The sequence below is a fragment of the Diachasmimorpha longicaudata genome, chromosome 4, assembly GCF_034640455.1.
Source record: "Diachasmimorpha longicaudata isolate KC_UGA_2023 chromosome 4, iyDiaLong2, whole genome shotgun sequence".
In the NCBI taxonomy this organism is placed as follows: Eukaryota; Metazoa; Arthropoda; class Insecta; order Hymenoptera; family Braconidae; genus Diachasmimorpha; species Diachasmimorpha longicaudata.
In genome coordinates this window covers 9,501,146-9,525,355 of record NC_087228.1, presented here as the reverse complement: position 1 = coordinate 9,525,355, position 24,210 = coordinate 9,501,146, and the positions used below count along the sequence as shown (strand labels likewise).

At 41.8% G+C, this 24,210-nt stretch overlaps 1 protein-coding gene across 3 annotated transcripts in view; it reads left to right on the top strand.

Moving 5' to 3' along the window:
* Positions 1-24,210, top strand: part of LOC135161961 (LIM/homeobox protein Lhx9-like) — a 76,458-nt gene that overhangs the window by 29,127 nt on the left and 23,121 nt on the right. For 2 of the 3 annotated variants that reach the window (XM_064119999.1, XM_064119998.1), the window contains exons 2-3: positions 17,168-17,730; positions 20,345-20,550. In XM_064119999.1, coding sequence (XP_063976069.1) covers positions 17,338-17,730; positions 20,345-20,550 — 599 coding nt within the window. In that variant the 5' untranslated portion in view covers positions 17,168-17,337. The remainder of the gene's footprint in view (positions 1-17,167; positions 17,731-20,344; positions 20,551-24,210) is intronic. The other variant, XM_064120000.1, reaches the window with a different exon arrangement.

Here is a 24,210-nt window from a genome sequence, read left to right as displayed (position 1 = left end):
TGCCCCTCTCCCTCATTCTTCCACCTCACCACCCCTGAAATCGCCAAAAAACTTGGAATAACGGATACACGATGCTGGAAGCCTAATCACGAGAGTCAGATTCAACGAAACACGCGGACCGAGTGTATGCGAAACACGTGGGTAGATCCGGACGGGCCAGATGCGACTCGCCCACGCGGTGAAAGTCACCAGGCAATTGATTCAGTTGCAATAACGTTTCATAGATCCCGGGGCCATATCATTCACAGATTGATATTCATCTATCTGAGAATATCGGGGATAAATAAAAAATAATCAGAGGAGGAAAATACCGTTGGAAAATATAGCGAAAATTGACTGCAGATAATTCAGTGAAAAAATGCCAGTTTGTGGAGACCATTTTACGATACGTAAAATTCCCTCACTATTCCCAGAAGGAGTGTAAATTCTCGCGTATAAAATTGTAACAAAAATCAACCATAAATATCATCTATCGATGATTTCTCCCCTTCGTCGATGACGTATTAATAATCACACAGTTACGGTTATGCCCGTAATTTAATAACGAAAATATACCACACACGGAATGCACCTAGACAACAGTGTAATTGCAAAGGATTTGTGCTATGTCACTGATTACTCCAGTGCCAATGTCCTCCACCTCCCCATTGGCATTAGGATGACGATTAACGACAGCGTAATCGGTCATTACGCGCAGTGACATGCGTTTTGCGCGAAACTGCTGGAAATATCTCGCCTCCTGTTACTCCCCACCCCCATTAGAGATGGGGGTTAACTTCGTTAACGTTCCAACAAACTCTGGACAGTGCACATCAGTGGAGAGTAATACTATATATTCCCATTGCCGGACGTCCACTCGTCTAGTTGGCAAAAGCGAAGCCCTGGGTACACTCTCATTTGGCTCTCGCACGCGCTCGTTAACCCCATCGTTGGGATACCTTCTGCACCCACCTCCCCCAGTACGTTTTTGCCACCCCATATATGCACACGGCCTGCGGGTCACCGCGATCCACGCGATCGTTTTCCTCTCGTTAGTCGGATTTTCCATTCGACCACCTGCCGATAATTATTATCACTTCAACTGCAACTCGACTTTCCAATGTCCCGAATGGGGAAACTATTAGTTTACTCAGTTAGAAAGTTTCGGCGATTCTTATCAATTGGTTATATTGTCTACTGGTGGGATACAATGTTAGAGGGAGATTGAAATTTTAATTTTCGAGAAAGAAAAACAGTTAATTGGATGCAATTTGTTTATGAATAGAATCGAGATGAGTTGTTGATCCTCTTTTCGTTGTGGATAACATTGTAAATGTTAATTTTCATCAATGTTCGAGGTCAATTGCATTCACATTGGAACTGTCGCACTGATCTCCGTTTCACATTTTTCATCAAGATCTTTAATTAGCAAAATTACATTGATTAATTTAGAGACGTAGGACTCGTAAAATTTTCTGCAAGTTCACTGAAGAGTTCGACAAACAGCCCTTTAAACATTATTAATTAATTGCAATTCTAGAACTCTCGAGCACTTCCAACATTTTCCACTGTCCCATTAGAATATTAGGACAAATTAATGCACACGTGTCATTAACGTAATGAGTCGACGGAAAGGTATGTCCCAGCGGGTGTGCCCCTCGTCTCTTTTTCGTATTGCTGGGAGTATCCTGTTTGTTCAAGGTGTCTCGAAAGTAATCACGAAATTGCCGGGTTATCATTTTAAATTCAAGTGCATATTCTCCACTCTGGCATTGTCGAGATCACTCCCTCTTTGTTCCTCCCCCTCATTTCTCGTTTGAGGGAAAAACATTGCAATTGCTTTGTATGGATGAACGCCGAATAACGGGAACAATTTCAAGGGCTAATGGACTAGCTAATAAAGTTCTACAGTTGTTAAATACCTGACCTTGGTGGTGGGTTCAGGGACAAGCGGTGAGCTTTCATCCAGAAGAATTGTTGTTCTCTTGACGATGTTTTTATTCAAGGATACAAGATAATTACACGTGAAGAACGAGTCAATAAAAAATTGGAAGTAGTCGACAAGTTTTTTAGGCGATAAATATCGATTTCATCATAACTACCTTTTTTATAAAATTATAATCGCATTCATTAAACCCCCTTATAGACAGAGTGACCCCCTTTTGTACGATACGTCCTCGAAAAGTGATGAATAAAAAATTTGGAATTTTTACCGGGCGTTGCGCCAATTTTGTCGGATTTTTTTCTCTGTATCGTTCAGACATTGAAAATGTCCTAAATTTACCATCACAAGCTTCTTAAAAAAGTCTAAATCAATAAATAACAATCGAACCCTGATATATCATTAGAAAACAAGGGAATTGATCGAGGCAGACCAAAGTTGTCCATAAAAATAATTAATTAAAATTCGTAAATTACCGATCATTGAACGGCGAATGTTTTCCGCCCCCCAACATCATCCAACATACCGCATACGCGTGTAATTAAGGAAGCCACCGCGATTAGGTATACAAGACATCCATGAATATTTATTCGCTCTGTCCTCCGATCGATCTCTCGTCGTATTACATCAGAATAACCATTGGCTTGTTGAAAAAAGGCGATGATAATGAAAGATGAATGTACGAATGCGAATGGTCACTTCAGCGACGCGTCCGTCGATGATTGGACATGGATTTGCGGCAACCGGTCGCATCCAACTGGTGTTGCCCCCACTGGCTGTATAAATGTATGAATGTTGGGGCCATATATGTGAACGGTTTAACGATCGTGTCGTCGTGGCTAATGGACGCACAATTAACGCGGCCTGCATCTGCGATTCGATCCTCACGTCAAATGATGATAAATTAAATTGATTAGCTCGTTATATGTTTGTGTATGTGATCACGTGTCAGGGGGATGCTTGAGAAATTTCTCGATTTCATTTGGGTTGGAATTCACCAGTTAGTACAGAGGTTAATGAGACTTTCATCATCATTTTCACTGTACGATATTTTTTGAATATTAAACAGCAATTGCAGTTGAATTCTTAACTCACTCGTGTATTTTGAAAATTAAAAATAATTATAATTCATTTTTTCGAGGTAAGCACATGAAAATTAATGGCAATGAGTGATTTATTGTTATAAGGAAATTTAATTGAATTAATCAGTTATTTTTGGGCGTAACTGGAACAGACCAATTTTTGTCTCCAACTCGTCATCACCCAGATGAATTAAAGAACCCAACATTTCGTATTTATTTTAATGGCCGTAGTTAGTAAACATGGTATTGTACCCATGAAGTGGTATTTCTCAAGATTCAGCTGTAGATGAGACTCAAAAGGGCAAAAAACATTGTACAAATAATTATTCTCTCCCACGAGAAAACTTTATTCCCTCCGTTGGGTCGTTAAAATTGTTTCCCCATTAATGCGCATGCGAGAGTCACCGACTGACGACGAAGTTGAAATTTGAAAGAAAATTATAGAAAAAAAAAAATAAATAAGTTCGACTCTTCGTGAGAGTGAGCGAGTTGAATTTTAGAGTTACCGAGATAACAAGGCACATTGCGAGTTATTTTTTCCATTTCTCTCCCCCTCCAGCGACCAAATGTTCCTCCACAAAAGTTGGATAAATATATTTAATGATTTATTTACGAGGAAAAACCCGAGGGAAAAAGTTTTATTTCATTAAAATGGAGTCTTATCCATTGAGTCCCCTCCCTTCACCCCTCCGCCATGCCAATGACGAGGGGTGGCTTTTCACTCAGTGACAAATCCGCACAATTAACGCTTCTCTGACAATTCCAATACAATTCAACACCGGCCAGTGTGAACAAATTTTTTTTACCACTCTCTCGTAATGCACACAAATATATTTAGTCCACACGTACTCGAATAACAGTTCAATGTGAAGGGCGAGGGGAGTTGTTCAGCCAGAGCAGCTGTTGGATTTGCGTTTTCACTGGAGGGCTAATGCATCATTATTTTCCATTTCGTGTGCATGCAACTGCGTCAGTCTTGTGAACATAAGTTGAAATTACAGTGAAGGAAAATTCCATTGATTGTCAGTTCATCTTTATTTTTTTTATTTTCACCAAAATTCGGTTCTTCCATTTTCAAGCAAATTGTTGTCGAACCCCATCTCATTACATTAACAATATAAAATTTACTTCACCATTTTTTACAAACTCTAAACAGTCTTCAACAAACAAAATGGCAAAATCCGGTAAAAAATTTTTCCACGAATGGCTGAAGTTCCTGGGAGAAGAGGCTTTACGTTCGTGTACCAATGCTTTCGGAATACATTCCCTTTTACCAAACTCCTTACACCCCCCCCCCCCGCCCACGTCTTCCCCCGCACAACTGTTCCGCCATCCCCCCAAACATATTTGCATGAACATACATAAATATATAGAGCAATGCGAGATTTTGCAAGTATATGTATTGCGGCGAGAATGCCAGTACGATTCGGTACGTAACGAACGTAAGCTGAGAACCAACAAATGTCGTAGCCGCTGGCGGGGTACAATATACAAGGCACAAAACCACTGCCGCAATACGCGAATAAGAAGCAACGCGTCACGGTGGATTGCACTTTGTGAAAAGGCCTCGTCTACTCTCATTACGGTGAATGCGCGACACTCGGCCTGTACAGTCTCATAGTAAAATAGATAGAGAGTTTGGGGGAGGTAGATTTCTTGAGTACTGTTGAGGAGTTGATGCTACTCAAGGAAATTTCAACAGACTGTAAATTATAATCGGATTAGCTGTCGATGTTTCATTAAACGTTTCAATTAGTAGAAAAATTTTATTTTTTATTTAGATTTATTTTAGATAATTATTCCACGTCACAAAGTGCGATTTCAGGGGATGAGAGGGCGTTTAATAGTTTTTATTGTCAATCGAGGACAATCCATTTTCACTGATTACTAGATAATTAATTATTATGTTATGGATAGAGTGGTTTGGGGGTAGGGGATAAAAAATAACATTTGGAGTAAACAGAGGATTAATTGAATAAAAATGTTGTACACATTTTGCGCGATATTTCAAAAGTTGTTTTTTGTAGAAAGTGTTTTATCCAAATGAAAGATAAAGCCAATTGGGAATGCGTCAGTTTAGGAATGCCAGTGGGACGAGGGAAGGAGGGGGTGAATGGGGGGGGGAGGGGTGGACGAACCAGTGTAGGTTTTTACGGGGACGGCGAGAAAATGAAATTGGACCTTTATACCCCCCATCCTCCCCGCGTGGCGAAAGAGCGTGGAATGGGGGAGGTTTGGTGAGGGATTGAAATAAATCTGACAAAAATATGTGTTTGACAGATATTGGTGAGCATCGATCCAAGTTATACTCAAACCACTATTCTTCCCAATTCAACATTCCTATCGGTTCTCTTTTATTGTACGTTGTGCTTCATTGCCGGTAGTACTTTTTGCATTTTTTTTTTTTTTTTTTTTCGTTGGTTTTGGTTATCTCTGTCCCTCTTCTGGATTACCATATCGTGATGGGGGTGGAGAAATAGGGGGTGGAGATTGTAACAGATGTTACCGGAGTCTTCTCGTCCCCTTGATTATTCCTATCTTTATCACAATGAACTGATAAACTGATAATGGATCTGGTCTGGGTTATAAATCAAGAAAAAAAAATCTCGATGATCGTCAGAATTTTTCTGATTTTTTAGACTCGAATTTATAATACCATCGACTTTTCAGGGAGATTGTCAATTTTCAATAACGAAATTCCTCGAAATTTCATGGGAAATTTTATCCGAAAATTGTGTTTGAGACATTTGCTATCGACTCCACTGGCTGCTTCCCCCCTGAAATCCAAATCTTGCAGACCCCAATGTCTACTGAGGAGACATTCACCATAAGACACGAGAGAGAAAGAGAGAGAGTGAGAGAACCCTTCTCTTGCTGCGAGAACGCGCGTGATGCGATATTGCGAATTCTATGGTTTTCGTATTACGGCCGTTCGGGTGAGTTCAATTTCGTACGCGGATACGTTTTACGTGTTCGCGTGCTACCCCGGAGCCCTCTCTTCTCACTCCTCACCCCAATGAGGGACAAGGATGCCGGATGAGGTGGCTATGTCTGGGTGTCAGTTGAACGAAGGGCTGGTGAGACAGAAAAGTTGATGGCGGAAAGAAGCATCAACCCCTCTTACCACCGGTGGATAGAGTATAAGCGGTGCGCCGTAAATTTCGTCCGACGCATTTTACACTTTACGGAGGGGCGAAGGGGCTTTGTAATCATGTGTGAGGTGTGAGAAAGGGTGAATGTGAAGGGAGGGATTAAATGAGATTGCTCAGGAGCAATTCACTGGTGAACATTTTTTACCTTAAATTTTGCCTTCAGTCTTTGAGAATTTTCATCAAGCGACACTTGCGCCAAGTGCAAATTTCAATTAATTTTCATATTCCCCCTCCCTCCTCCCGCCCTCTATCTCCAAAAAGAACATTAATCACTTTTGTTGCACTATCTTACTCATCACCAATAACAAATAAAATTTCGTTAATATTCATCCCGCAGGCATCGCAACGACTGATTTATTCGAATCAAATAAAATCTTTCCAATTGACTACAAATCACCACTAACACTCGCTCGACACATTGAAAAAAAAAAAAAAAAAACTTTAGTTCCATCACGAGACACCCTCTGATGCACTTCCACCGGAGCGTTTGTAAAACAAAGTAAACGTCTCGTTACCCCCGATATACTGCAAATCGAACGCACGCGGATGAAAAAGTGGTGATAGTTACGACGGGTTATAGACCCCCCCCCCCTCTCTCCCTCCTGCACCGTCTAGATGGTTAAACACGGAGTGGGAATTTGGAGTTGGATGTGGGTAGTTTGTGAATGTAGTGCCGTTTACGTCAGCAAGCGAAATATAATATCATACTCGTATATCATGTTAGAATAGTCGCTGCGAGGAGTGAGAGGAAAGGGTGGCTTTTGTATATCAAAGTAGAAGTGCGAGGGGGGTAAATCCGGAAAATTCCATTTGGATTACACCGTGAAATGGCCCCTGGAGCCAATAACCAAATCATAATTCCTCAGTTTTACACGAAAATGCAAAGAGCTGTATCGCAACCGAGTACGAGGGCTTCTGTGGCCGCCTCCCCGCCGCCTTTAATACCAAAAAGATGAGACGGTCGGGAGAAAGGGCGTAAAGACGGAAAAGAGCTGGGTAGTTATGGGGTATATGAGGAAGAGTCGGGGAGGGAGAGGGAGACACTTTACTGCGCAAATTAAGGCAAAGTGGCAGTCAGTAATTTTATGTGGCCATATCAGCTACTGATATTGAATTTCCTTAGTCGCTTAATCCGAATACTCGTCGAGGTACGAGCGATCTCGCGAAATTGGAATCATTACTTTACGGGTCCCTCCGTGAAATTGAAAGAGAGCGAGAGGTTTTTACAATGGCTTTACTCCACTGCATTCGCTTACATTTTTGGAATTGAGGATGCAGTTGTGAATGGTGAATACAGTATTTTGGGGAAAAATACTGTGGAATTTTATCGATCCAATGGTGATTTAGGTCCACATTCAAGGACATTTTTATTTCTATTGGACGACAGATAAAATAGGAAAGAAGTTCTACTTAAATTTTCGTGATTTCCTGAAAAGTGTTGTGTCATAATTAAGGGGTGTGCAAAATTTTTATTGGATTATCAATTCAAATGCTAAACATTCTGAAGAATTATACCGAATAGTTAACTGGCTATTTCTCTCAGAAAGTTGCGAAACTGGAATCATTACTTTACGGATTCCTCCGCGAAATTGAAAGGGATTGGGAGTCTTTCACAATGGCTTTACTCCACGGTGATTCCCTTACATTTTCGAAATTGGGGATGGGGTAGGTGTGGATGTTGAAGCCAGTACTTTGTGGATATTTTAGTTGTGGTGCAATGGCTGTCTTGAGGGAAAATTAACTCTGAGAAATTTCATAGTTCCCAGCGTCTACAAGCTTATCTTAACTGTGTTTCTCACGTGAGAACTGAATTTTTCACTTTATCTTCCCAATTTTCGCAAAATAATGGACGTTACCGTAGTAAGGTCGGAGTTTCTGGTAGGATTGGGTACTCCTGCAATTACAAAATTGCGAAAATTAGTCGTAAAAATGTTGGGACAGCCAGCACCCCTGAGGCACATGCTCATAAACTTGGAGCTCGAGAGCCGGGGGATATTCTGTCCAATCGTTGCATATTTTTTCGGCTTTTACGACCAATTATACTGCCGTGTCCGGTCCCAATGGGCCAGAGGCTGTCTACGTGTGCCCCGCTCGAGGAAGTTTTCAACAAAAAGAAAATTGACCGACGATTTAGCCAGTTGAATGGTCAATCCACCAATCCAGGATTCAGACTGTGAGTGCGTGAACATGGTATTCATGTAGTTATGGACATTGTCCCCCTTCTACACTGTATTTTTTCTTCCAAATTATACGTAAGTTATAACATGAAGATAATTACGTGGCTAACATTGCAGTGAAGGCGCTTATCGAGATTGCCAATTATTTTTCTTCACACTGGCAGAAAGAAAAAAATTACTGACAGTCAGTTGTAATATTGGGGAATATATTTACCCGAATATTTAATTCTACGATTGTCATTAATCTCCATGAAGTAATTAAAGTGAAGTGAACAACAATATTAGTTATTTAGTTCTTCTAATGACTTTTTAAATATACAGTACTCACAAATTGACGCCATTTCGCTCATAATTATCGTCAAAATATTGTGATTATCCTGAATTTAGTGATCGCAATTCCAGATCGGTTACCCAAATAACCGTTTCCCCCATCTCTCCCTCTCCTCCCCCTGGCAAAAAAAAATCTCCCCAATGTCTATTCGGCACAATAAATTTATGGTTCTATTCATAGTTCCGCGCGTGCGGTACTACGCTTGGGTAAGGCATTACAATAAGTCCGCGGGCCGTTTAATAGAATAATTAAGGGTCCTCCAGTACATACGGCAGCTGATGCCTTTGCAGGCACGCTTGTGTGTATACATATACTACGATTGGTTCTTGCATTTCGTTGCGTGAGAGAGCTCCCGTCTGGCTGTACAATGTAGACGCAGGGTAACTCCAGCACAACGCGAATGACGCAAATGGTAACCGACCCTATTTGCCTCCTTCCCCTCCACCCAACCCCATTATATTCATTGTACCCCTACGGCACATCCCAAGATATGTACGGGCCAGCCGGGGGAAAATTAATTCATCGAAAAGTGGCTCAATTTTGCAATACGCTTGCGCATAGCAATGGAAAACTACCACTGCAGACAGGGAAATTCGATTAATGGCTCAGACAGGAGTTTTATTTTATTACATCGTCGTTGGGGTACTTGGAGTGATTCGAACTTCATTGCTCGCTGAGGAAAATTACTGTAATCGAGTTCGGCAATAAATTTTCGAGACTCCCACCCGCCCCTACCTATACCACCACCATTGGCGGGATGAAGTACCATGCTGGAGGTGGCATTAGTACAGAATTACATGGGTAACTGCGGGGATGAATGTTATTACTTCGATAGGTGTGCGGTAAAAAAAAAAAATATTTTTAGAGAAAACAATTTTCTTCGTCAGCTGTCAAACGCAAGAATTTCAGTCCACAAATTTATTACTTATTCAGCACTGTCATTGGCTGATTTTATTTACCCTGAAGAATATTATCGTACTATTTGATAAAACTGATCCACTCGCGTGGGAAAAATTATTTAACATATATTAATTTTTTTTCACTGCCAGAAAAATATTATTGAATGATAGATTTTGAAAATGAGATACTAAAAATTCGGCGAAAATTTTTGTTTTTCTTTCGGTGAACATCCCCACCATGAGGTCACTGTAATCCAGGCCCGCAATAAGGTGCAAACCGCAGAATTTCAGTGGAAACAGTTATTTGCGGTGTTCGAGCCCCGACTTTGTCATCCCCACCCCTAGAAGAAGAGCGCCCATATCTAGTGGTGAGCAGAGAACTGGAAAATCCTCCTTCAGTCCGGGAGAATGCACGCAAGGACCTACCTCCCCGTCTCTTAGAAGCGCATGCATGTAAAGTCCCCTCTCTCCCTCCTTGTGTCTTTGCAGACCCCTCTCACCACTTTTCCTTCTACGAGAAGCCGTACAGTCAAGTGGACCCATCGCCGGAAACTCTCCTAATGACTAAACTTGCTAATTTCGACCAATTAGAGGCACCCAACTAACCATCCTCCTTCACCACTGTCGTAGTCGTCGCCCAAATTTCGCTTTCTCTGATGCCTCAAGGCTTCCCACATTCAACTCCTTTACCTCCTGGGTACCCCCTCGCCCTCACACCCCACCCCCACTTACTCACCCCCTCGAAAAAGCCCTCTGTTCTCCCTCAACTGCGAACCACCCGCATGCACACACTCTAATGTGCTCAACATTTACCTTGACCAATTCAAGTAGTTCTGGGTAAAATTTTCTTTGACCCAGGGTTCCACACTGTTGCACTCCCTAATTATCAAGGGACACGCTTTGTCTGCAACCGGTTTGCGCAGAGAGATGAATTGAATGAAAATTTCAAATGCACTGGAAAGTGGAATGCAATATGTTTACATTCCATTTACGGTGATTTTATTCCAACTGGATTTTTTAACACAAGTGCAATAAACATTTACCATCAGCTTTTTTTTATTAGAAGGCAAATGAATCTATTTGTTGGCGATAACATGTAGATTTGAGTTAATTTGCGAATCAATGATCTACTGAGTCAGAAATACTTTTCCAAACCCGATCAACTGGCGCATCTCAACGCAACCCCTCAAACAACTTTACGTTAATCAAACGCATATTTGATGGGAGGTGTCTTTGTTAATCTGCATCCACAGTAAAGCGATCATTCAATCAATCGACAATGAATCGCCTACTGTTGTCGATTTCGAGGTTTAGCCTCACGCTTGCATCAGCATTGAAATTCCGAATCACAGGGCCAGCTGAATTAACATTTCACCTGCTCACAATTTTCCCATTGATTATTATTCAAATGAGTGTTTTTCTCAAATTATAACTCTTCTAAACAATCAGTCCTCGTGTACCACTAATATCTTGTGAATAATTTCTCATTTGATTAAAATTGTCAGCAGCAGATGAAATCCATTAGATGTTGAACTCCTCTAGTCCAAATAGCCTGTGTAATACACACAGAGGCTAAATACACAAAAGTGGGGTAGATATAGAAGGCCCTCTCGTCAGCACGTGGCAGAATCGAGACCCAGGCATGGGTTTTGCCGGGGTTATACGAGTGTTCGTGCCATATTGAGTGTTGTGGTTGGTTTGAAGTTTCGGATGGTGTGTGGAGTTACAAGCTGCCACCGTACGATATTTATGGAAAGAGGGGAAGTCGGTGGAAGGGTAGGGTGGAGAGGGGGGTGGGAGGAGGAGGAGGTTTAGGGTGGTGGAACAGGGGTCGAACTCTCTCATCCCACCGACTCCCTCCATCCACCAGCTCAGCCACGATGACCCGTTTCAAACAGCGCACAAATAACACTTTTACACTTTGACTCTGTATTTCTCACCGTTTGTGTTATATTACTTTCGAAACACCGTGAGTGGGTGCCACAGGTCAGTCAGGGGGTATTTGACGCATCACCTTAAAGGGTCGTTGCACACTGTGCATGGGTAAAATTCAATTTTCTACTGCGACACCTCTGGCCATCTTAAATGTCACTCAAACGCTATTATGCTTTCGTTAAAATGACGCACGAGAATGAGAATTGGTGAAATTGTTTTTGTTCAAGTGCAATAAAATGGGAAAACATAATTTGCGGTTTGATCTAGCCACATGGCAATAGTTCAACAGTAATGATTTTCGTAATTATTTTTGTAATTATAATACACAATACATTACACCTATAACCGATAATTTATCATTGTAATTCAGCCACATGAGCACCATTCCCATGGTAATTATCAAAAAGTGGAGAGTGGGGGTGGGGAGAGGTGACTCATTACGAAGTGTTTAAACACGAGAATGAGTGTCCACCTGATCACGAGTACATTCAGAAGTTCAATGGACCGAGGGACTGATTATAATGGGGGTTTTCCAACTGGTGCACTCGGAAACTGGCAGAGGTCCTTGACCAACGGGTATTAATGCACCGTAGATTTATGTCATGTATATCGTGGATGAAATTCCATCGTGGCATGAGCCCTCCCCCCGATTTTGAGTCTCATGCACTGGCGCCGGTAGAAGACACCCCGATACACCGTAATCCACACATTTACCAAATGGTCAAGAGTTATGGCTGAGTCTCGGGTCTGATATTCACTGTAACCCCACGCCTAGTCACCCATTTTACCCTCACCCTTTCGTAGTGGGGTGTACTCTTTTGGTTAGCATAGAGTAAAGCCCGCTCTTTGCTCTGATGCGCCCGAGGCTCTCGTATAGTGGGCGCACTTAATTAAATACGTATTAAGGGCCTGAGTGTATTCCGATGTACCGATGTACCACTGGGGTACCGACTGAGTGTTTCACGTTTCATTTCTGCGTTGTGTGTTTCAACGGGATATTGCCCTGGCGTACCAGCTACACGCCGATGTATCTTTGGAGCTTTTACTGTGATTAAGGATTTTATGGCCCTCACATTGCTGCACAGGATTTCCCCCTTTTTTCGGGAGTGAATGTGAATAGGTGAGAATGGGATGTCAGGTTAGTTTACATAATTACGGATTTTTCACCTGAATCTAGGGATTTTTTTAATCTTCCGTTAAATCCATTGAATTCGGGAAAAATCATTTGTTGGGGTGAAAGCGAAGGGTTTTGCGTGGGAAATTTTGCTGGAAAAAATTGTACACAACCAAATCACAATAACAATAACAGAGTATGGAAAGTATGAGTGAGAAATAAGAAAATAGCCAAACTATAAAATGAAAATGGTTGGGAGTTGCTGAGTAACCTTCAGCTTCGTTTATCCTACGAAGCCAATTCTCACCGGTCAAGAGTCAGCCCTATCCGCTATTTTCCCCTCCGTCATTTCTGTTTTGAAAGGTATATACACTTGTTTCTTACACCACGGTTATACCCTTTGTCTCAGCCAAGTATCGGGCCACAAGGGTTAACCCCCGGGATAATACTCCACGGTGAAGTGACTGCAGTAGGTGCATTCCACACAACAAGCTAGTGAAAACGATAAAATGAAGCATTTTGTATCCTCTAATAACACTTTCAACTCCTTTGGCAGTGGCCGGCTGAGATTTGCTTTCTGCAATAAAACCGCGTCCCGAAGGTACGTCGCTCGCTGTTGAAGACGTTCACCAAGAGAAACCACCTCCAAGCGACTGAGATAATAGACGAAAAGAATAACTTAGCAAAAACTAAAACAGGTAGAAAACTCAGTTGCGAAATGAAAAAAAAAAATTGGAGTGAATCGGCCCTGGTAATGATAACTCTGGTGGGATAATGACTGGTTTAATGGCAGAAAAAATAAACCGAATGAAAATAAAAATTCCGGAGTAAGGGACACATACTATTCCCGACTGAGCGAGAAACTCAGGGCTTTTGAAAATAATCTAATTATTGGTGAAAACGATTATAGTAATTATGCGGGCTCAGATGAGCGGGCTGAATCTCGGTTTGGTAAGCCCATAGGGCAACCTCTATTAACTTTATACGCCACAGTAGATGGATATCCCAAATGAAAAGGCGTACTCTTTCTCGATTATATGCTCATTCTCCTCTTAAATCTAATCTGGGATTTTTTACACTTCGGGGAATTACAGAAGAGTCGATTTCTCGGTTAATTTATATTCTTTGCGTTGACTACACAAGTCTCATTCTGGTGGAAACGAGATCATTAGATTAAATGAGGAAAAGGTTTCATTCGAGAGTGAGGCGATGTGATGAAATGACTAGAACATTATTCAAATTTCAGTTGTTTTTACAAAACGTGGTCTGAATAAACCGTGCTCTCTAGTAGAAAATATTGACCTAATATCAAGATCATCGTTGTCACCCAACAAATTCATTGAACATCGACAATAAATGGTATTAGAATTGCTCTCAATGCTACATGATTAGATATCAAAATCTAGAGCAAAAAACTATTGAACCCAACCAAGACCAGAATTTTCCAAATGTTCTGCAGGTATTCAACGATAAAGTCAAACTACCATTCGCCTTGGCAATGCAAAACTTCTTCGTTATCATCGTTATCTCGCCCAACAGGCGTCCTCGTTATCGTTTCTTATCGTTAACAACATCGCCATCTCGTTATCGCTTGTAATCGTCCTCGCGCGCGACCATCTCCCAATGGCATATACACTCACCTCGGTTTTCGATCTTCATGACGATCGTTAATTATCTCTATCAGCTAGCCAAATCCACCTCAATGCGTATGTGTATTCACCTTCATAGCTATCCTCCGTCATTATCATTCCAGTAATTACCAGTAAGTACTACACACACGTATTATCATGCACTATCTCTTGGAAATGGTTATCGTTATCCCGAGAGATCGACTTCCGTGCAATATTTGATTGAGGCAAATGCCGCGTACCAGAAATATTGGACTTTAATTTTCCCTAATTACGAAGCATCTCACCTTAACATCAGTTCTTCTAGTCCTCAACTGTACGTCAATTATTTATCATTGCTATCATGCAGCGTTAGATGTTCGTCCTTCATATTAAATTCCTGATGTAAAATAAATGCTCGGAGAATAGCAAATTATATTGGCCAATAAATGCCACCATAAATTCTCCAACAACAATACCTCAAAGCATAAAAACTTGACAATCACCGTTTCCCAACGACCCCCTCCCTCCGTCCCCCCAACCTATCCCTGGGTTTTCCCCACAAAATTATCCAGCAACGGAAATTTAATTGGCTGCACCAGCTGTGCAAGGTGTTCTCAGATATTCCCTGTCGCTTATAGATACAGGATCATCAAGTTGAAGTGTTTTGGGGCCCACAAGAGTCATCCACTCGCCACAGAAACTCGGTAACTAAAAGTGAACGGTTTGAAGATGAAACAGTGAAGACAAAAACACAAAAGATTGGAGATAAAGAATGTCCCTGGGGGAAGACAGCCACCCCTTGGGGGCTTTAAAATCAGTCGCCAAGGGTCATCGGGGGCCTGGTGCAATGCAGTCACACGCTGTGCTACCAAGAAGGACCGTCATTATTAATTAAGTATTGGTATGGCATGTTCCCCCTCGCTCGGGTCACTGGTTAATCCATTTGGGTTTTGTTGGACAGGTAAACGAAAATGTTAGGAGAGACTGTGAAACGATGAGAATAACTCGACTGGCCACCTTGGGCCCTTCTCATTCCCCCTCTCCCCCGCCCCCCTTTCACTGCGTTTGGGTCAAGCCCCGTATAAATCTTCTCTTATTTACCCGCAGCAGTCCTTCGTTCAATGGTCTTTGCGCACTGCTGGAGAGGGGAAATTCCCCGTCAATATAGCATTCATGGATTTACATATTAATTTGACATTTTTAATGAGTTTGAAACGAGGAACACAGCTTATTGTTATTATCATTAGCGCAAAAAGTCTAGACGGATTGGCGATTGAGATTGTTCCGGTGATTCATGATTTTGAGTCCATAGTTCATTATATTGAGTTAAGAATAATAATAATTGCAGTGTTGGCAGTGAAAAAATGCGTAAACGATCAGCTAAAAAAAATCCAACATCTCGATACTGAAAATTTAATGGGTAAAATAGGAATCAGAAATCCTCAGGACTTATATTTTGCTTTAGAAAAAAAAATATTCATTCAATTAAATCTAGGCCACGTTTTCCCCCGAATGTATTATTCTCTGGAAGGTTACGTCGATTTATCTCCCGATATACAGCCCCAGAAACTAAGAAAATTAAAAGTAGATGATGGAAGAGAATGGTGGACAAAGTTCTGAATGGTTGGGTAATGCTGGAAGACGCGAACAGTGAGAGAGGCGAAGGGGTAGGGGGGTGTTGGCCCACCACGAGTTAATGAGATTACTTTTACCAGCCGAGACTAACCGAGAAATGAGAAGATCTGATTGGACGACGGAAAAGATCATAAAGGCGAGTAATTAGAGGGTTAGCTTTGTTCGTAACGTACAATGGAGATGGAGAGTAGTGGGCTAGAAGCCAAGGTTGATATCACTGTTTCCGTTGTACTCATCTCATTCCTCGAGTAGTTACAAGCTTCTGTGTCATTAGAATGGGCCCCACTGGAGATTGACGAGCAAATGAATTTTATTGCGAGAGAGAGAGAGGGGATTTGTAATATTGAATGGCCTTTGATCTTACCATAAAGTGATGAAGGCTCTCCTTGAATTGATTAATTCAGAAACATCATATTGAAATCTCTACGAGCACCTGGAAACCACTTCAAATTAAACTCAGTAATTGACAAATTTTCTCGTGACCGAGTTGAATACAAACTGACACTTAGTTAATGTAATTTTTATCCTGTAAAAAACACTAGGGCGGGAGGGGGGTCGTAATTTCATGAAGAATGTCGTTTATCCATTGGATAAGGAGACAAGGCGATGTAATTAAAACGATAAAATGCTTAATTAGAGTGGATAACGGAAAATTGTAGAGAACTTACGGTGGTAGGGGGGGGTGAAGAGGGGTTTTTCGTATAAAGGACGCGGGTAAGAGGAAAGTGCCTGTATACAATACTCGTAAAATGAGGGGTTTTACTGGGTAAAAGATATATACTTTCCATCCAGCCGTATCTCAGTGCCTGTAGGTGGGGTACGGTGAATACATCTTACGCCAATTCGTGATAGAAACCCGAGGAAAAGGTATTCGGAAAATATACATTTTATTGGGCCCGGTATCTTGATTAAATCCGAATATTCATGGGGTGTATTAAAATATCTCGGAGGAATCTCATCATCGTGTTATACGATAAGGATGATTAAATTCAAATAAAATGTATCTCATGGTGTATGAAAGCCCATCCAGGAGAATAAACTGAATTAAATAATTCCTTGTCGACAATTTAATCGACAAAGTATAATTTCCTCAAGTATTTTTGTTGATATTGAAGTCACTCCTTCATTTAAAGTGTCAACATTTTATTTTTCCATGGGGGGATCAATTTGATGCTCTTTCATTTATTGGTGCGGGCATCTGAGCCAGTCCCTCCATTTTTTTTTTGAATAGTGGTTAAAAACAATCTGGTGAATTTTTTATAAGCCATTTTATTTTGTCTTTACCTCTCAATATTCAATTTATGCTTTCAGGTTAGAAACGAGACCAAGAGGAAGCGGCTGTTGACCGCGGAGTATTGAAAATTTCCTCAAATATTGTTTGCTTGCAAACAATATTTTTTTCCACCCTGACACATTGTTGGTGGGCTCTTTGAGGCCCGCCGATCTCATTGGCCAAGCTGGCGAGCGCTCTGACTGCTGGTATGAACCCCCACCATCCGGGACACACAGCAGCCTACCCCCATCATCCCTCATTGTCAAGTAGTCCCCATCATACTGGGCCTGGTGGTCCACATCACAGTGGTTACGCCACCGGCAATAGCAGCAGTGGGGGTGGTAGCGGGGGTGGTAGTGGTAGTACATCAACACCAGATTTACCCAGTCCTCATTCACCCCCAAGTCACTCGGGACAAACAGATCCTGGTACACCTTATGGCTCAATCGGTGGAACACCTGGTATGGGTAGCAATGGTCATCATCATGGGGGTGGTGCCATGATGGGTGACAATCCACATCATCCGGTCCACACGCATCCCCATTTGCCAGGACATCCGGCGTATCCGCCGGTTAATCATAACAACAATTGTACATTGAAGGTAAGGAGTATTTGTTTGAATATTACTTGACTACATTTTATTTATGAAGATCGACTGGAGGTAATTGTTCTCCAGTACCAAATATTTTCGTAATTCCAAAACAATGGTCTTCACTTTAGAATCCTTCTCTTTTTCTGCAAATGATTGATCATAACTCTCCGTCAATCATGAGAACAATTGTACACAGAAAGTAACGATGATGTGACGTCTTGTTGATTTTTGGTTGTTCCATTGTTTGGACATTCTTTGACCTTTTGTTGAAAAAGGTCAATCAACAATTTCTGATCGTCGATCCACATCGTGAGACATCGAATGCGGGATGAATAATAAAATAGCTTGTGTAAGTCTTGGCAGTGACATGTCGAAGAAGTGAGGTTAGATTTTTTACCCAAGATAATGGTTTATGGTCGTGTGAAATAAGACTGAGGGAATGAGCCGGAGGTACCGTCAATAGACAATCTTGCATCATCAGGTGTTTGAGAATACCTCGTAAGTGCGCCTACATACTGCTGGAGCCCATACTTTCTAAGTACTCAGTTCTATGAAACTATCGAATAGAGAAAGCCAGTGATTGAGGAAGATATATTCACTTAATTCTCGTAATTTTGGGTTTTCGGTATTTTCCACTTTTCTGGTACCTTGAGCATTCCTGGAACACAATCGTGGGGTGGGATCAATTGCTAATTAATGTATAGGTTAAAGTGGGCGTTGGAGGATGTAGAATCACTTGCACGTAGCAATCAGAGAGATAGAATGAGGAAGACTCGCGAAAAAAAAAATAGCAAATAGAGAATGACGAGTGAAGTTGAAGGATGCAGCGGAATGAGAGAAGGGGGAGAGCAATCGAGAAAGAAATTCTATGGGTATTATCCAGGTACGTGACCCTCACTTAGCTCGCCATTGACAAACGTAACAATATGGGTATTTACCATGGAGAAATATAATTGAATGGAGGGGAAAAAAGGGAAGGGGGCGGAGATGGTGGTGGAGGACAGATGCAGTGGGGCGGGAGGGAAGGGAGGGGGAGAGAAAAATACACTGATGAGTGAGAGAAAGAGGACCCGAATAATTCTCCCACCACTTGAAAAACACGCCAGGTACTCGGACCCTTCCCTCTTTCAACGTTAGTTAGGTCCTTTCTAGGCTTTGCCTTTTTATTTCGTTCCTTTTTCTTCTCAGCTCTTTCTCGTCCTCCCCTCCATCCAACCGAGCACTCTATGGTGGACAAGGGAACAACGCACTGGGGTACCTGAACCGAGAGACCCCGTGAGGCATTCAGGGCCCCAAAGCAAACCGGCAGACCCCGAGCAGTCAGTTGGGTCCTGACTTCGGTCGGGGCTGGTTCGTGTTACCGTACGGTTGAGTCCCCACACGTTCACTTACAAGCGCTATAATACGTTTTTTTTTTCTTTGATTTTTTTTCCTCCTTTTTTGGCCGCTTCCTTTTGCTCCCACTCAACTACCAGAATAAAACCAGTCGTCCTCGTTTGCCAGTTTGTACACGATACCGCGTTATTCAGGTGCCTAGTGGATTTTTACATGGAATATTTTTATATCAGAATTGCTCTGTCTATGTGAAAGTGAATACAGTTGGAATTTTATATTTTTTTTTCCTCTCCGCTATCGTGAAGCAAACAGTGAAATTGTGTTTTGTTGGTTTTTCAGTGGTGAAGTGAATGCACAATATTTTGGATTACAAGTTGGTGAACGAGGGGATTACTTTTAATCCTTGTGTTTGATTTGACGATTCATCCGTCGGCACGCGTTTACTCATGGAGGTGCACACGCATCATCACTACAACGCCATCACGGCGCGGATGAACCAGAAGTATTTTCCCGGGAGTATCAAAGTAAGGAGAATCGAAAGATCCAAGTGTGCACTTGTTCCACTGCTCGAGAGAGAAGAAGCGTGAAAGAGGTTTTTTAGGTGGAGGGAATGGGGCGGGTGAATATGGGGTGGGAGATTGTTGCCAGAGGTGGGGAGAAATATTTACAACGACGCTGGGACTGAATGCCCGACGCATGGAGCGCGAAATACAAGGACATGCTCTTGAATTTTCAATTTTCACGATATGCGAGTTAGCTTTTTTTTTTTTGCTCCGATCCACTCATACCGTCCTCACGATTTCATCACACTCGCGACTCTAGTTATCGATGAACTCATACCTTTTTTCCAAGAATAATGAATCATTGTGAGGTGATATTAATTGAAAAGAGAATTCAGGAAATGACAAGGTAGACCATGAAACCGACAAAGCTCCGGGTTAGAACTGGAATAGGGGGGGGGGAGGGGGCAAACCCTTTCCTGCTTTCTATGCGTGACCGTTTCGAACGAGTGATCCGAAGAAGATTGACTTTTGCGTAAGGGACACGGATGCGTGATCTCGGACAAACCTGCGATACGATATTCTCATTCCCATGGTGATATTTCAAAATGATTTTTTCATAATCAAATATTTCGTGAGAAACTGCTAAACTTTGGTCTCGTGATGGCCAAAATGATGTAACAGTTTGAAATCTCAATGTTGAGAATGGCTATTTCGATGGGTTATTAAATATTTTTATGGGAATCGACGATTGAATTGATGGATTAATTCAATTTTTGATGTTTCAGCAGGAGGCAGGTCAACAAGGTACACCAATCCAAACATGCAGTGGATGTGGTGGTAGAATAGTTGAGAGATTCTTCTTGCACGCGATCGACCGTTACTGGCACAACAGTTGTCTCAAGTGTGCTTTTTGTAACCATCCTCTGGCAGAAATGGGTGCTTCATGCTTCATAAAGAATGGACAGGTCCTCTGCAAACCTGACTATACGAGGTAAGTGTCTGTGATTAGATTTAGCGTGACGGATGGATGATTTAATACAATTGGCGATCAGTGGTGATACACTAATTTGAACGACAGATACCTTTCAATTAAGTTTATGATTGTGGAGACCGAATAATTGAGAAATTACTGTGTAGTCATCGACTGGGAGAATGTAATTTTCGTCGGTAGGAATGGCCAATTAAAAATTCGATTATAACCGATTTTAACGCTATCGGCTTCGACGAATCTAACGACTAATAGGTCCCGATCCCGATCGTAGATTAATTATCGGATATTATTCAATAACTCATTGCGCAAGTTTTTCCAGATGTTTAGTATTAACTTTTTTTACGCGGGATTTCTACCCATTTCGTCGGCAGTAAGGGACATTGGTCTTAATTAAAGAACGAATCTTCGTTGAATGAGCATTGCGTCCTTGGCTTGAAATAACAATTATCTTAATTTTTGAATCATTTCCGTTTCTGTCAGTTAGAAAATCGATTATTAAGTGATTTCAACGCTTTCTGCTTCAGTAAATTCACCAGTCGACTGGTTCCAACAATTTTGGAGGCTAATGATCTGCCCTTCGGCGAAGAACCCAATCGTTCAAAAACCTCTTGAGCAATGTTTTGCTCGCCTTCTTTCCCAGATATTCAGTGTCGAAAAGATATCATACAAAGCGATTAAAATTCAAAAATATTGCACTACTGCAATTTAAATTTCACAATTTCAAAATCATTCCCTTTTCCAGGAAAGACTAATTAAAAATTCAATTATTAATCGATTTTGTCGCTCCCAAGTCCAACGAATTCAGCAGCTTGGAGATTCCGATAATTTCGCAATCTGTTCGGCCATTAATTAAAGGCCCCAATTATTCAGAAATTCATTGAGCAATGTCTTCCTGGATGTCCAGCGTTCTAAAAATTTCCGTAGAACCTGGTCTTATACAAGACCCCTCGGTTGATGGTAGGTAATCACTGGGGACCGTTCCAAATTTAGAGGATTCGAGGTCAGAGCGTAATTTAATGAGAAACAGACGCCGACATAGTTGGACTCGGTCCGCCCGGAATAGAATTTAACGTAGTCTCAACTACGTATTTTGCTTTCTCTATCTGTCGCTTTTCACTCGAAAATTTTGCGTCCATCTCTCACCGTCGGATACTTCAGCCCACTTGGCTGTATGATGCTGTCTTACTGACAGCCTCTCATATTTCTTGAAATACAGCAGTCCAGTTACTCGAACAATGTGCGCTAAGAGCCAATTACCGAAAAGCCATTTCTTCTTCCTCTGGGAATAATTCGACTCTTGTTATTTGAATTCTCTGGGGGGTTTTTTTTTTGCTCTTTGGATGGAGCAATCTCGGAGGTACAACTTCCCCCGGCCTAACCCGAATATACCTCTCGTGGCAGACGCTCAAGGAGAAAGAATTTAAAGTATTCCGAATACGCGGGATATATTTGAATTTTCGAATACGAGAAATTTGAATCAATTCAACGTGTTATGAGCTGGCACTAGAATATGGAGGAAGCGAGAAGAATAACAATCGTCTGTTGGATTTTTAACTCCAAGGATGTACCTCACACTGATAGCCCGTTCCTGGAACTTAATTTCACATCAAATTAATTTAATAGACAAATGTCAGTCGGAAATTATTTCACAATGTGAATGAAGATTCTGAAATCAGCAATTCAATTTTCAAGCGCATGAGCTGGATAAATTGTCTCTATATTCAATAATAAAAATTTGTAACGGGATCCAGTTTAACTGGGAAGAGTGGGACGAAGGAAATGATTGTCATGACCAATAATAATACAATTCGATTGATTTTGATCCATGTATTACAAGCTCAAACGAATTCCATGTCAAACGAAAGAAAAAAAAACAATTGACCAATTTTATCCAACAATTCTCGAGTTATGAACGCCCAAACTCGCTCGATTTTACCCCTCTCTCCCCCCGCATGGAAAATTAGGGATTAAATTTTCCATCAGCCGCCACCCCCCCCGGCAATACCAAACGAATACCAATCTGAAATATCCCACAACTCCAACCATAATCCCAAAATAAACAATTCAATCATTTCAAAGCACTCATAAAACCCTCCATAAAATAAACTCAAAGTATTCCACAAAAAGCTCGTAGATATCTCCTAAAACTAGAGACAAAGATAAAAATACAAAACGCGGAGAAAGCCAGTACGAAAAAAAAAAAAAACAAAAAAAAGGGAGAGAGAGCCACTTTCGCCGAGCACGGGGAGAGAAAGGGGTTGGAACGAGGGGCAAAAAAAACCCCAAGAATTTTCCTCCCCCACCATTCTCCCTCCGACCCCCTTGAAAAGCGTGAAAGTGGGAGGGAGACAGTATGAGAAGGAGTGGGTGGTAGCGGATGGCTCGTTTCTTTTGGATTCAAGGAATGTTTCAATCAGTTTGATTGAAGGGCTGAGCTACGGCAAGAGGGTAAACTCGATTTACAGCCGTGTAGGATGATGCCAAGAGGGTGGAACAGAGACAGAGAACTGAAAGGGTATATCGTCAGTGTCTGTGTGGCAACACTGCGGTAGTCTTGGTTTGCCTGAAGAGGGTAAGGAAACGAGTGAATTCACCGAGTGAGATAGAATCAAGCGACGAAGGTGGAGGAGGAGGAGGAGGAGGGGAGGGGGGTGCCTACAATCACCGGGATGCGTCCAATCACCCCTTGCCTTGGCATTTCGGCAGGCACGGACACCGACGACGATGAAATTGTGTGAGACAAGTGTGTGGAGGGAAGTGAAGACGTGTGCGAAGGCTTCGTATGCACAAGTGAGTGAACTGTATATGCACTGCGAATCAGGGAAAAAGGGGGTGGTTAGAGGGATGGAGGGAGGCGAAATATCGGACAAGGTTGGTGTGTGTGCATTGGGATTGGTGATTGTGTGTGTGTGTGTGTGAGAGAGAGTTTTGGGGTATGTCGGCGGCCAATCATCACAGTGGCATTCCACTGGAGCGCGCCTGTCCGACGGGCCAACGTCGCGCGCGGTACCCCAGTTTTGGCCTAGATGTGCAATCAGACCTTGCCTTCGAATCTCAACCCCTTTTACCTCCTTCGTATGGGGTGGAGGAGGGTGTTTCGTTTCTCTTCCTTCGCCGCGAAATATGCCAGTCTGTCCCTCTTGCGCGGCCCATCCCCCTCTGGCCGAACACCAAATTCCGGCAATTTAGGTAGGTGGGTTAAGGTACTTTGTTGAATCAACATGATTGGGTTTGACGCGGTGAGGCACGATGGAGACGGTGAATAAACTTTTTTTCCTTTGAGGAGGTATCTTGATTTGCTTACTTCGGGATTACTTCGAATGCGGAAGGGGGAGAATTATATCAGGGGATATTTTCGGCTTTTTTTTGGCAGTGGGGGTTGTTGCATGCCCATGTTCACTTGGTTGTTTAAACGATTACAGTTTTATATAACTAAATATTTATTCGAAACTGAAATGTTCGCACTCTTGAACAGAATTGCAGATTTAATATGCAAGAAGTTAGCAGATTAAACAATAAAAAAAAGGGAGGGATTTGTTGTGAATTGTTTAGTGTTAAAATTATGAAGACGTCTCTCTTGAAATTGCGGTAGTAATTTTCTAACAGTGCACAACATGCTACATATCGTCTCAAACTTTTTCTCGCCGGTGTGAGATTATG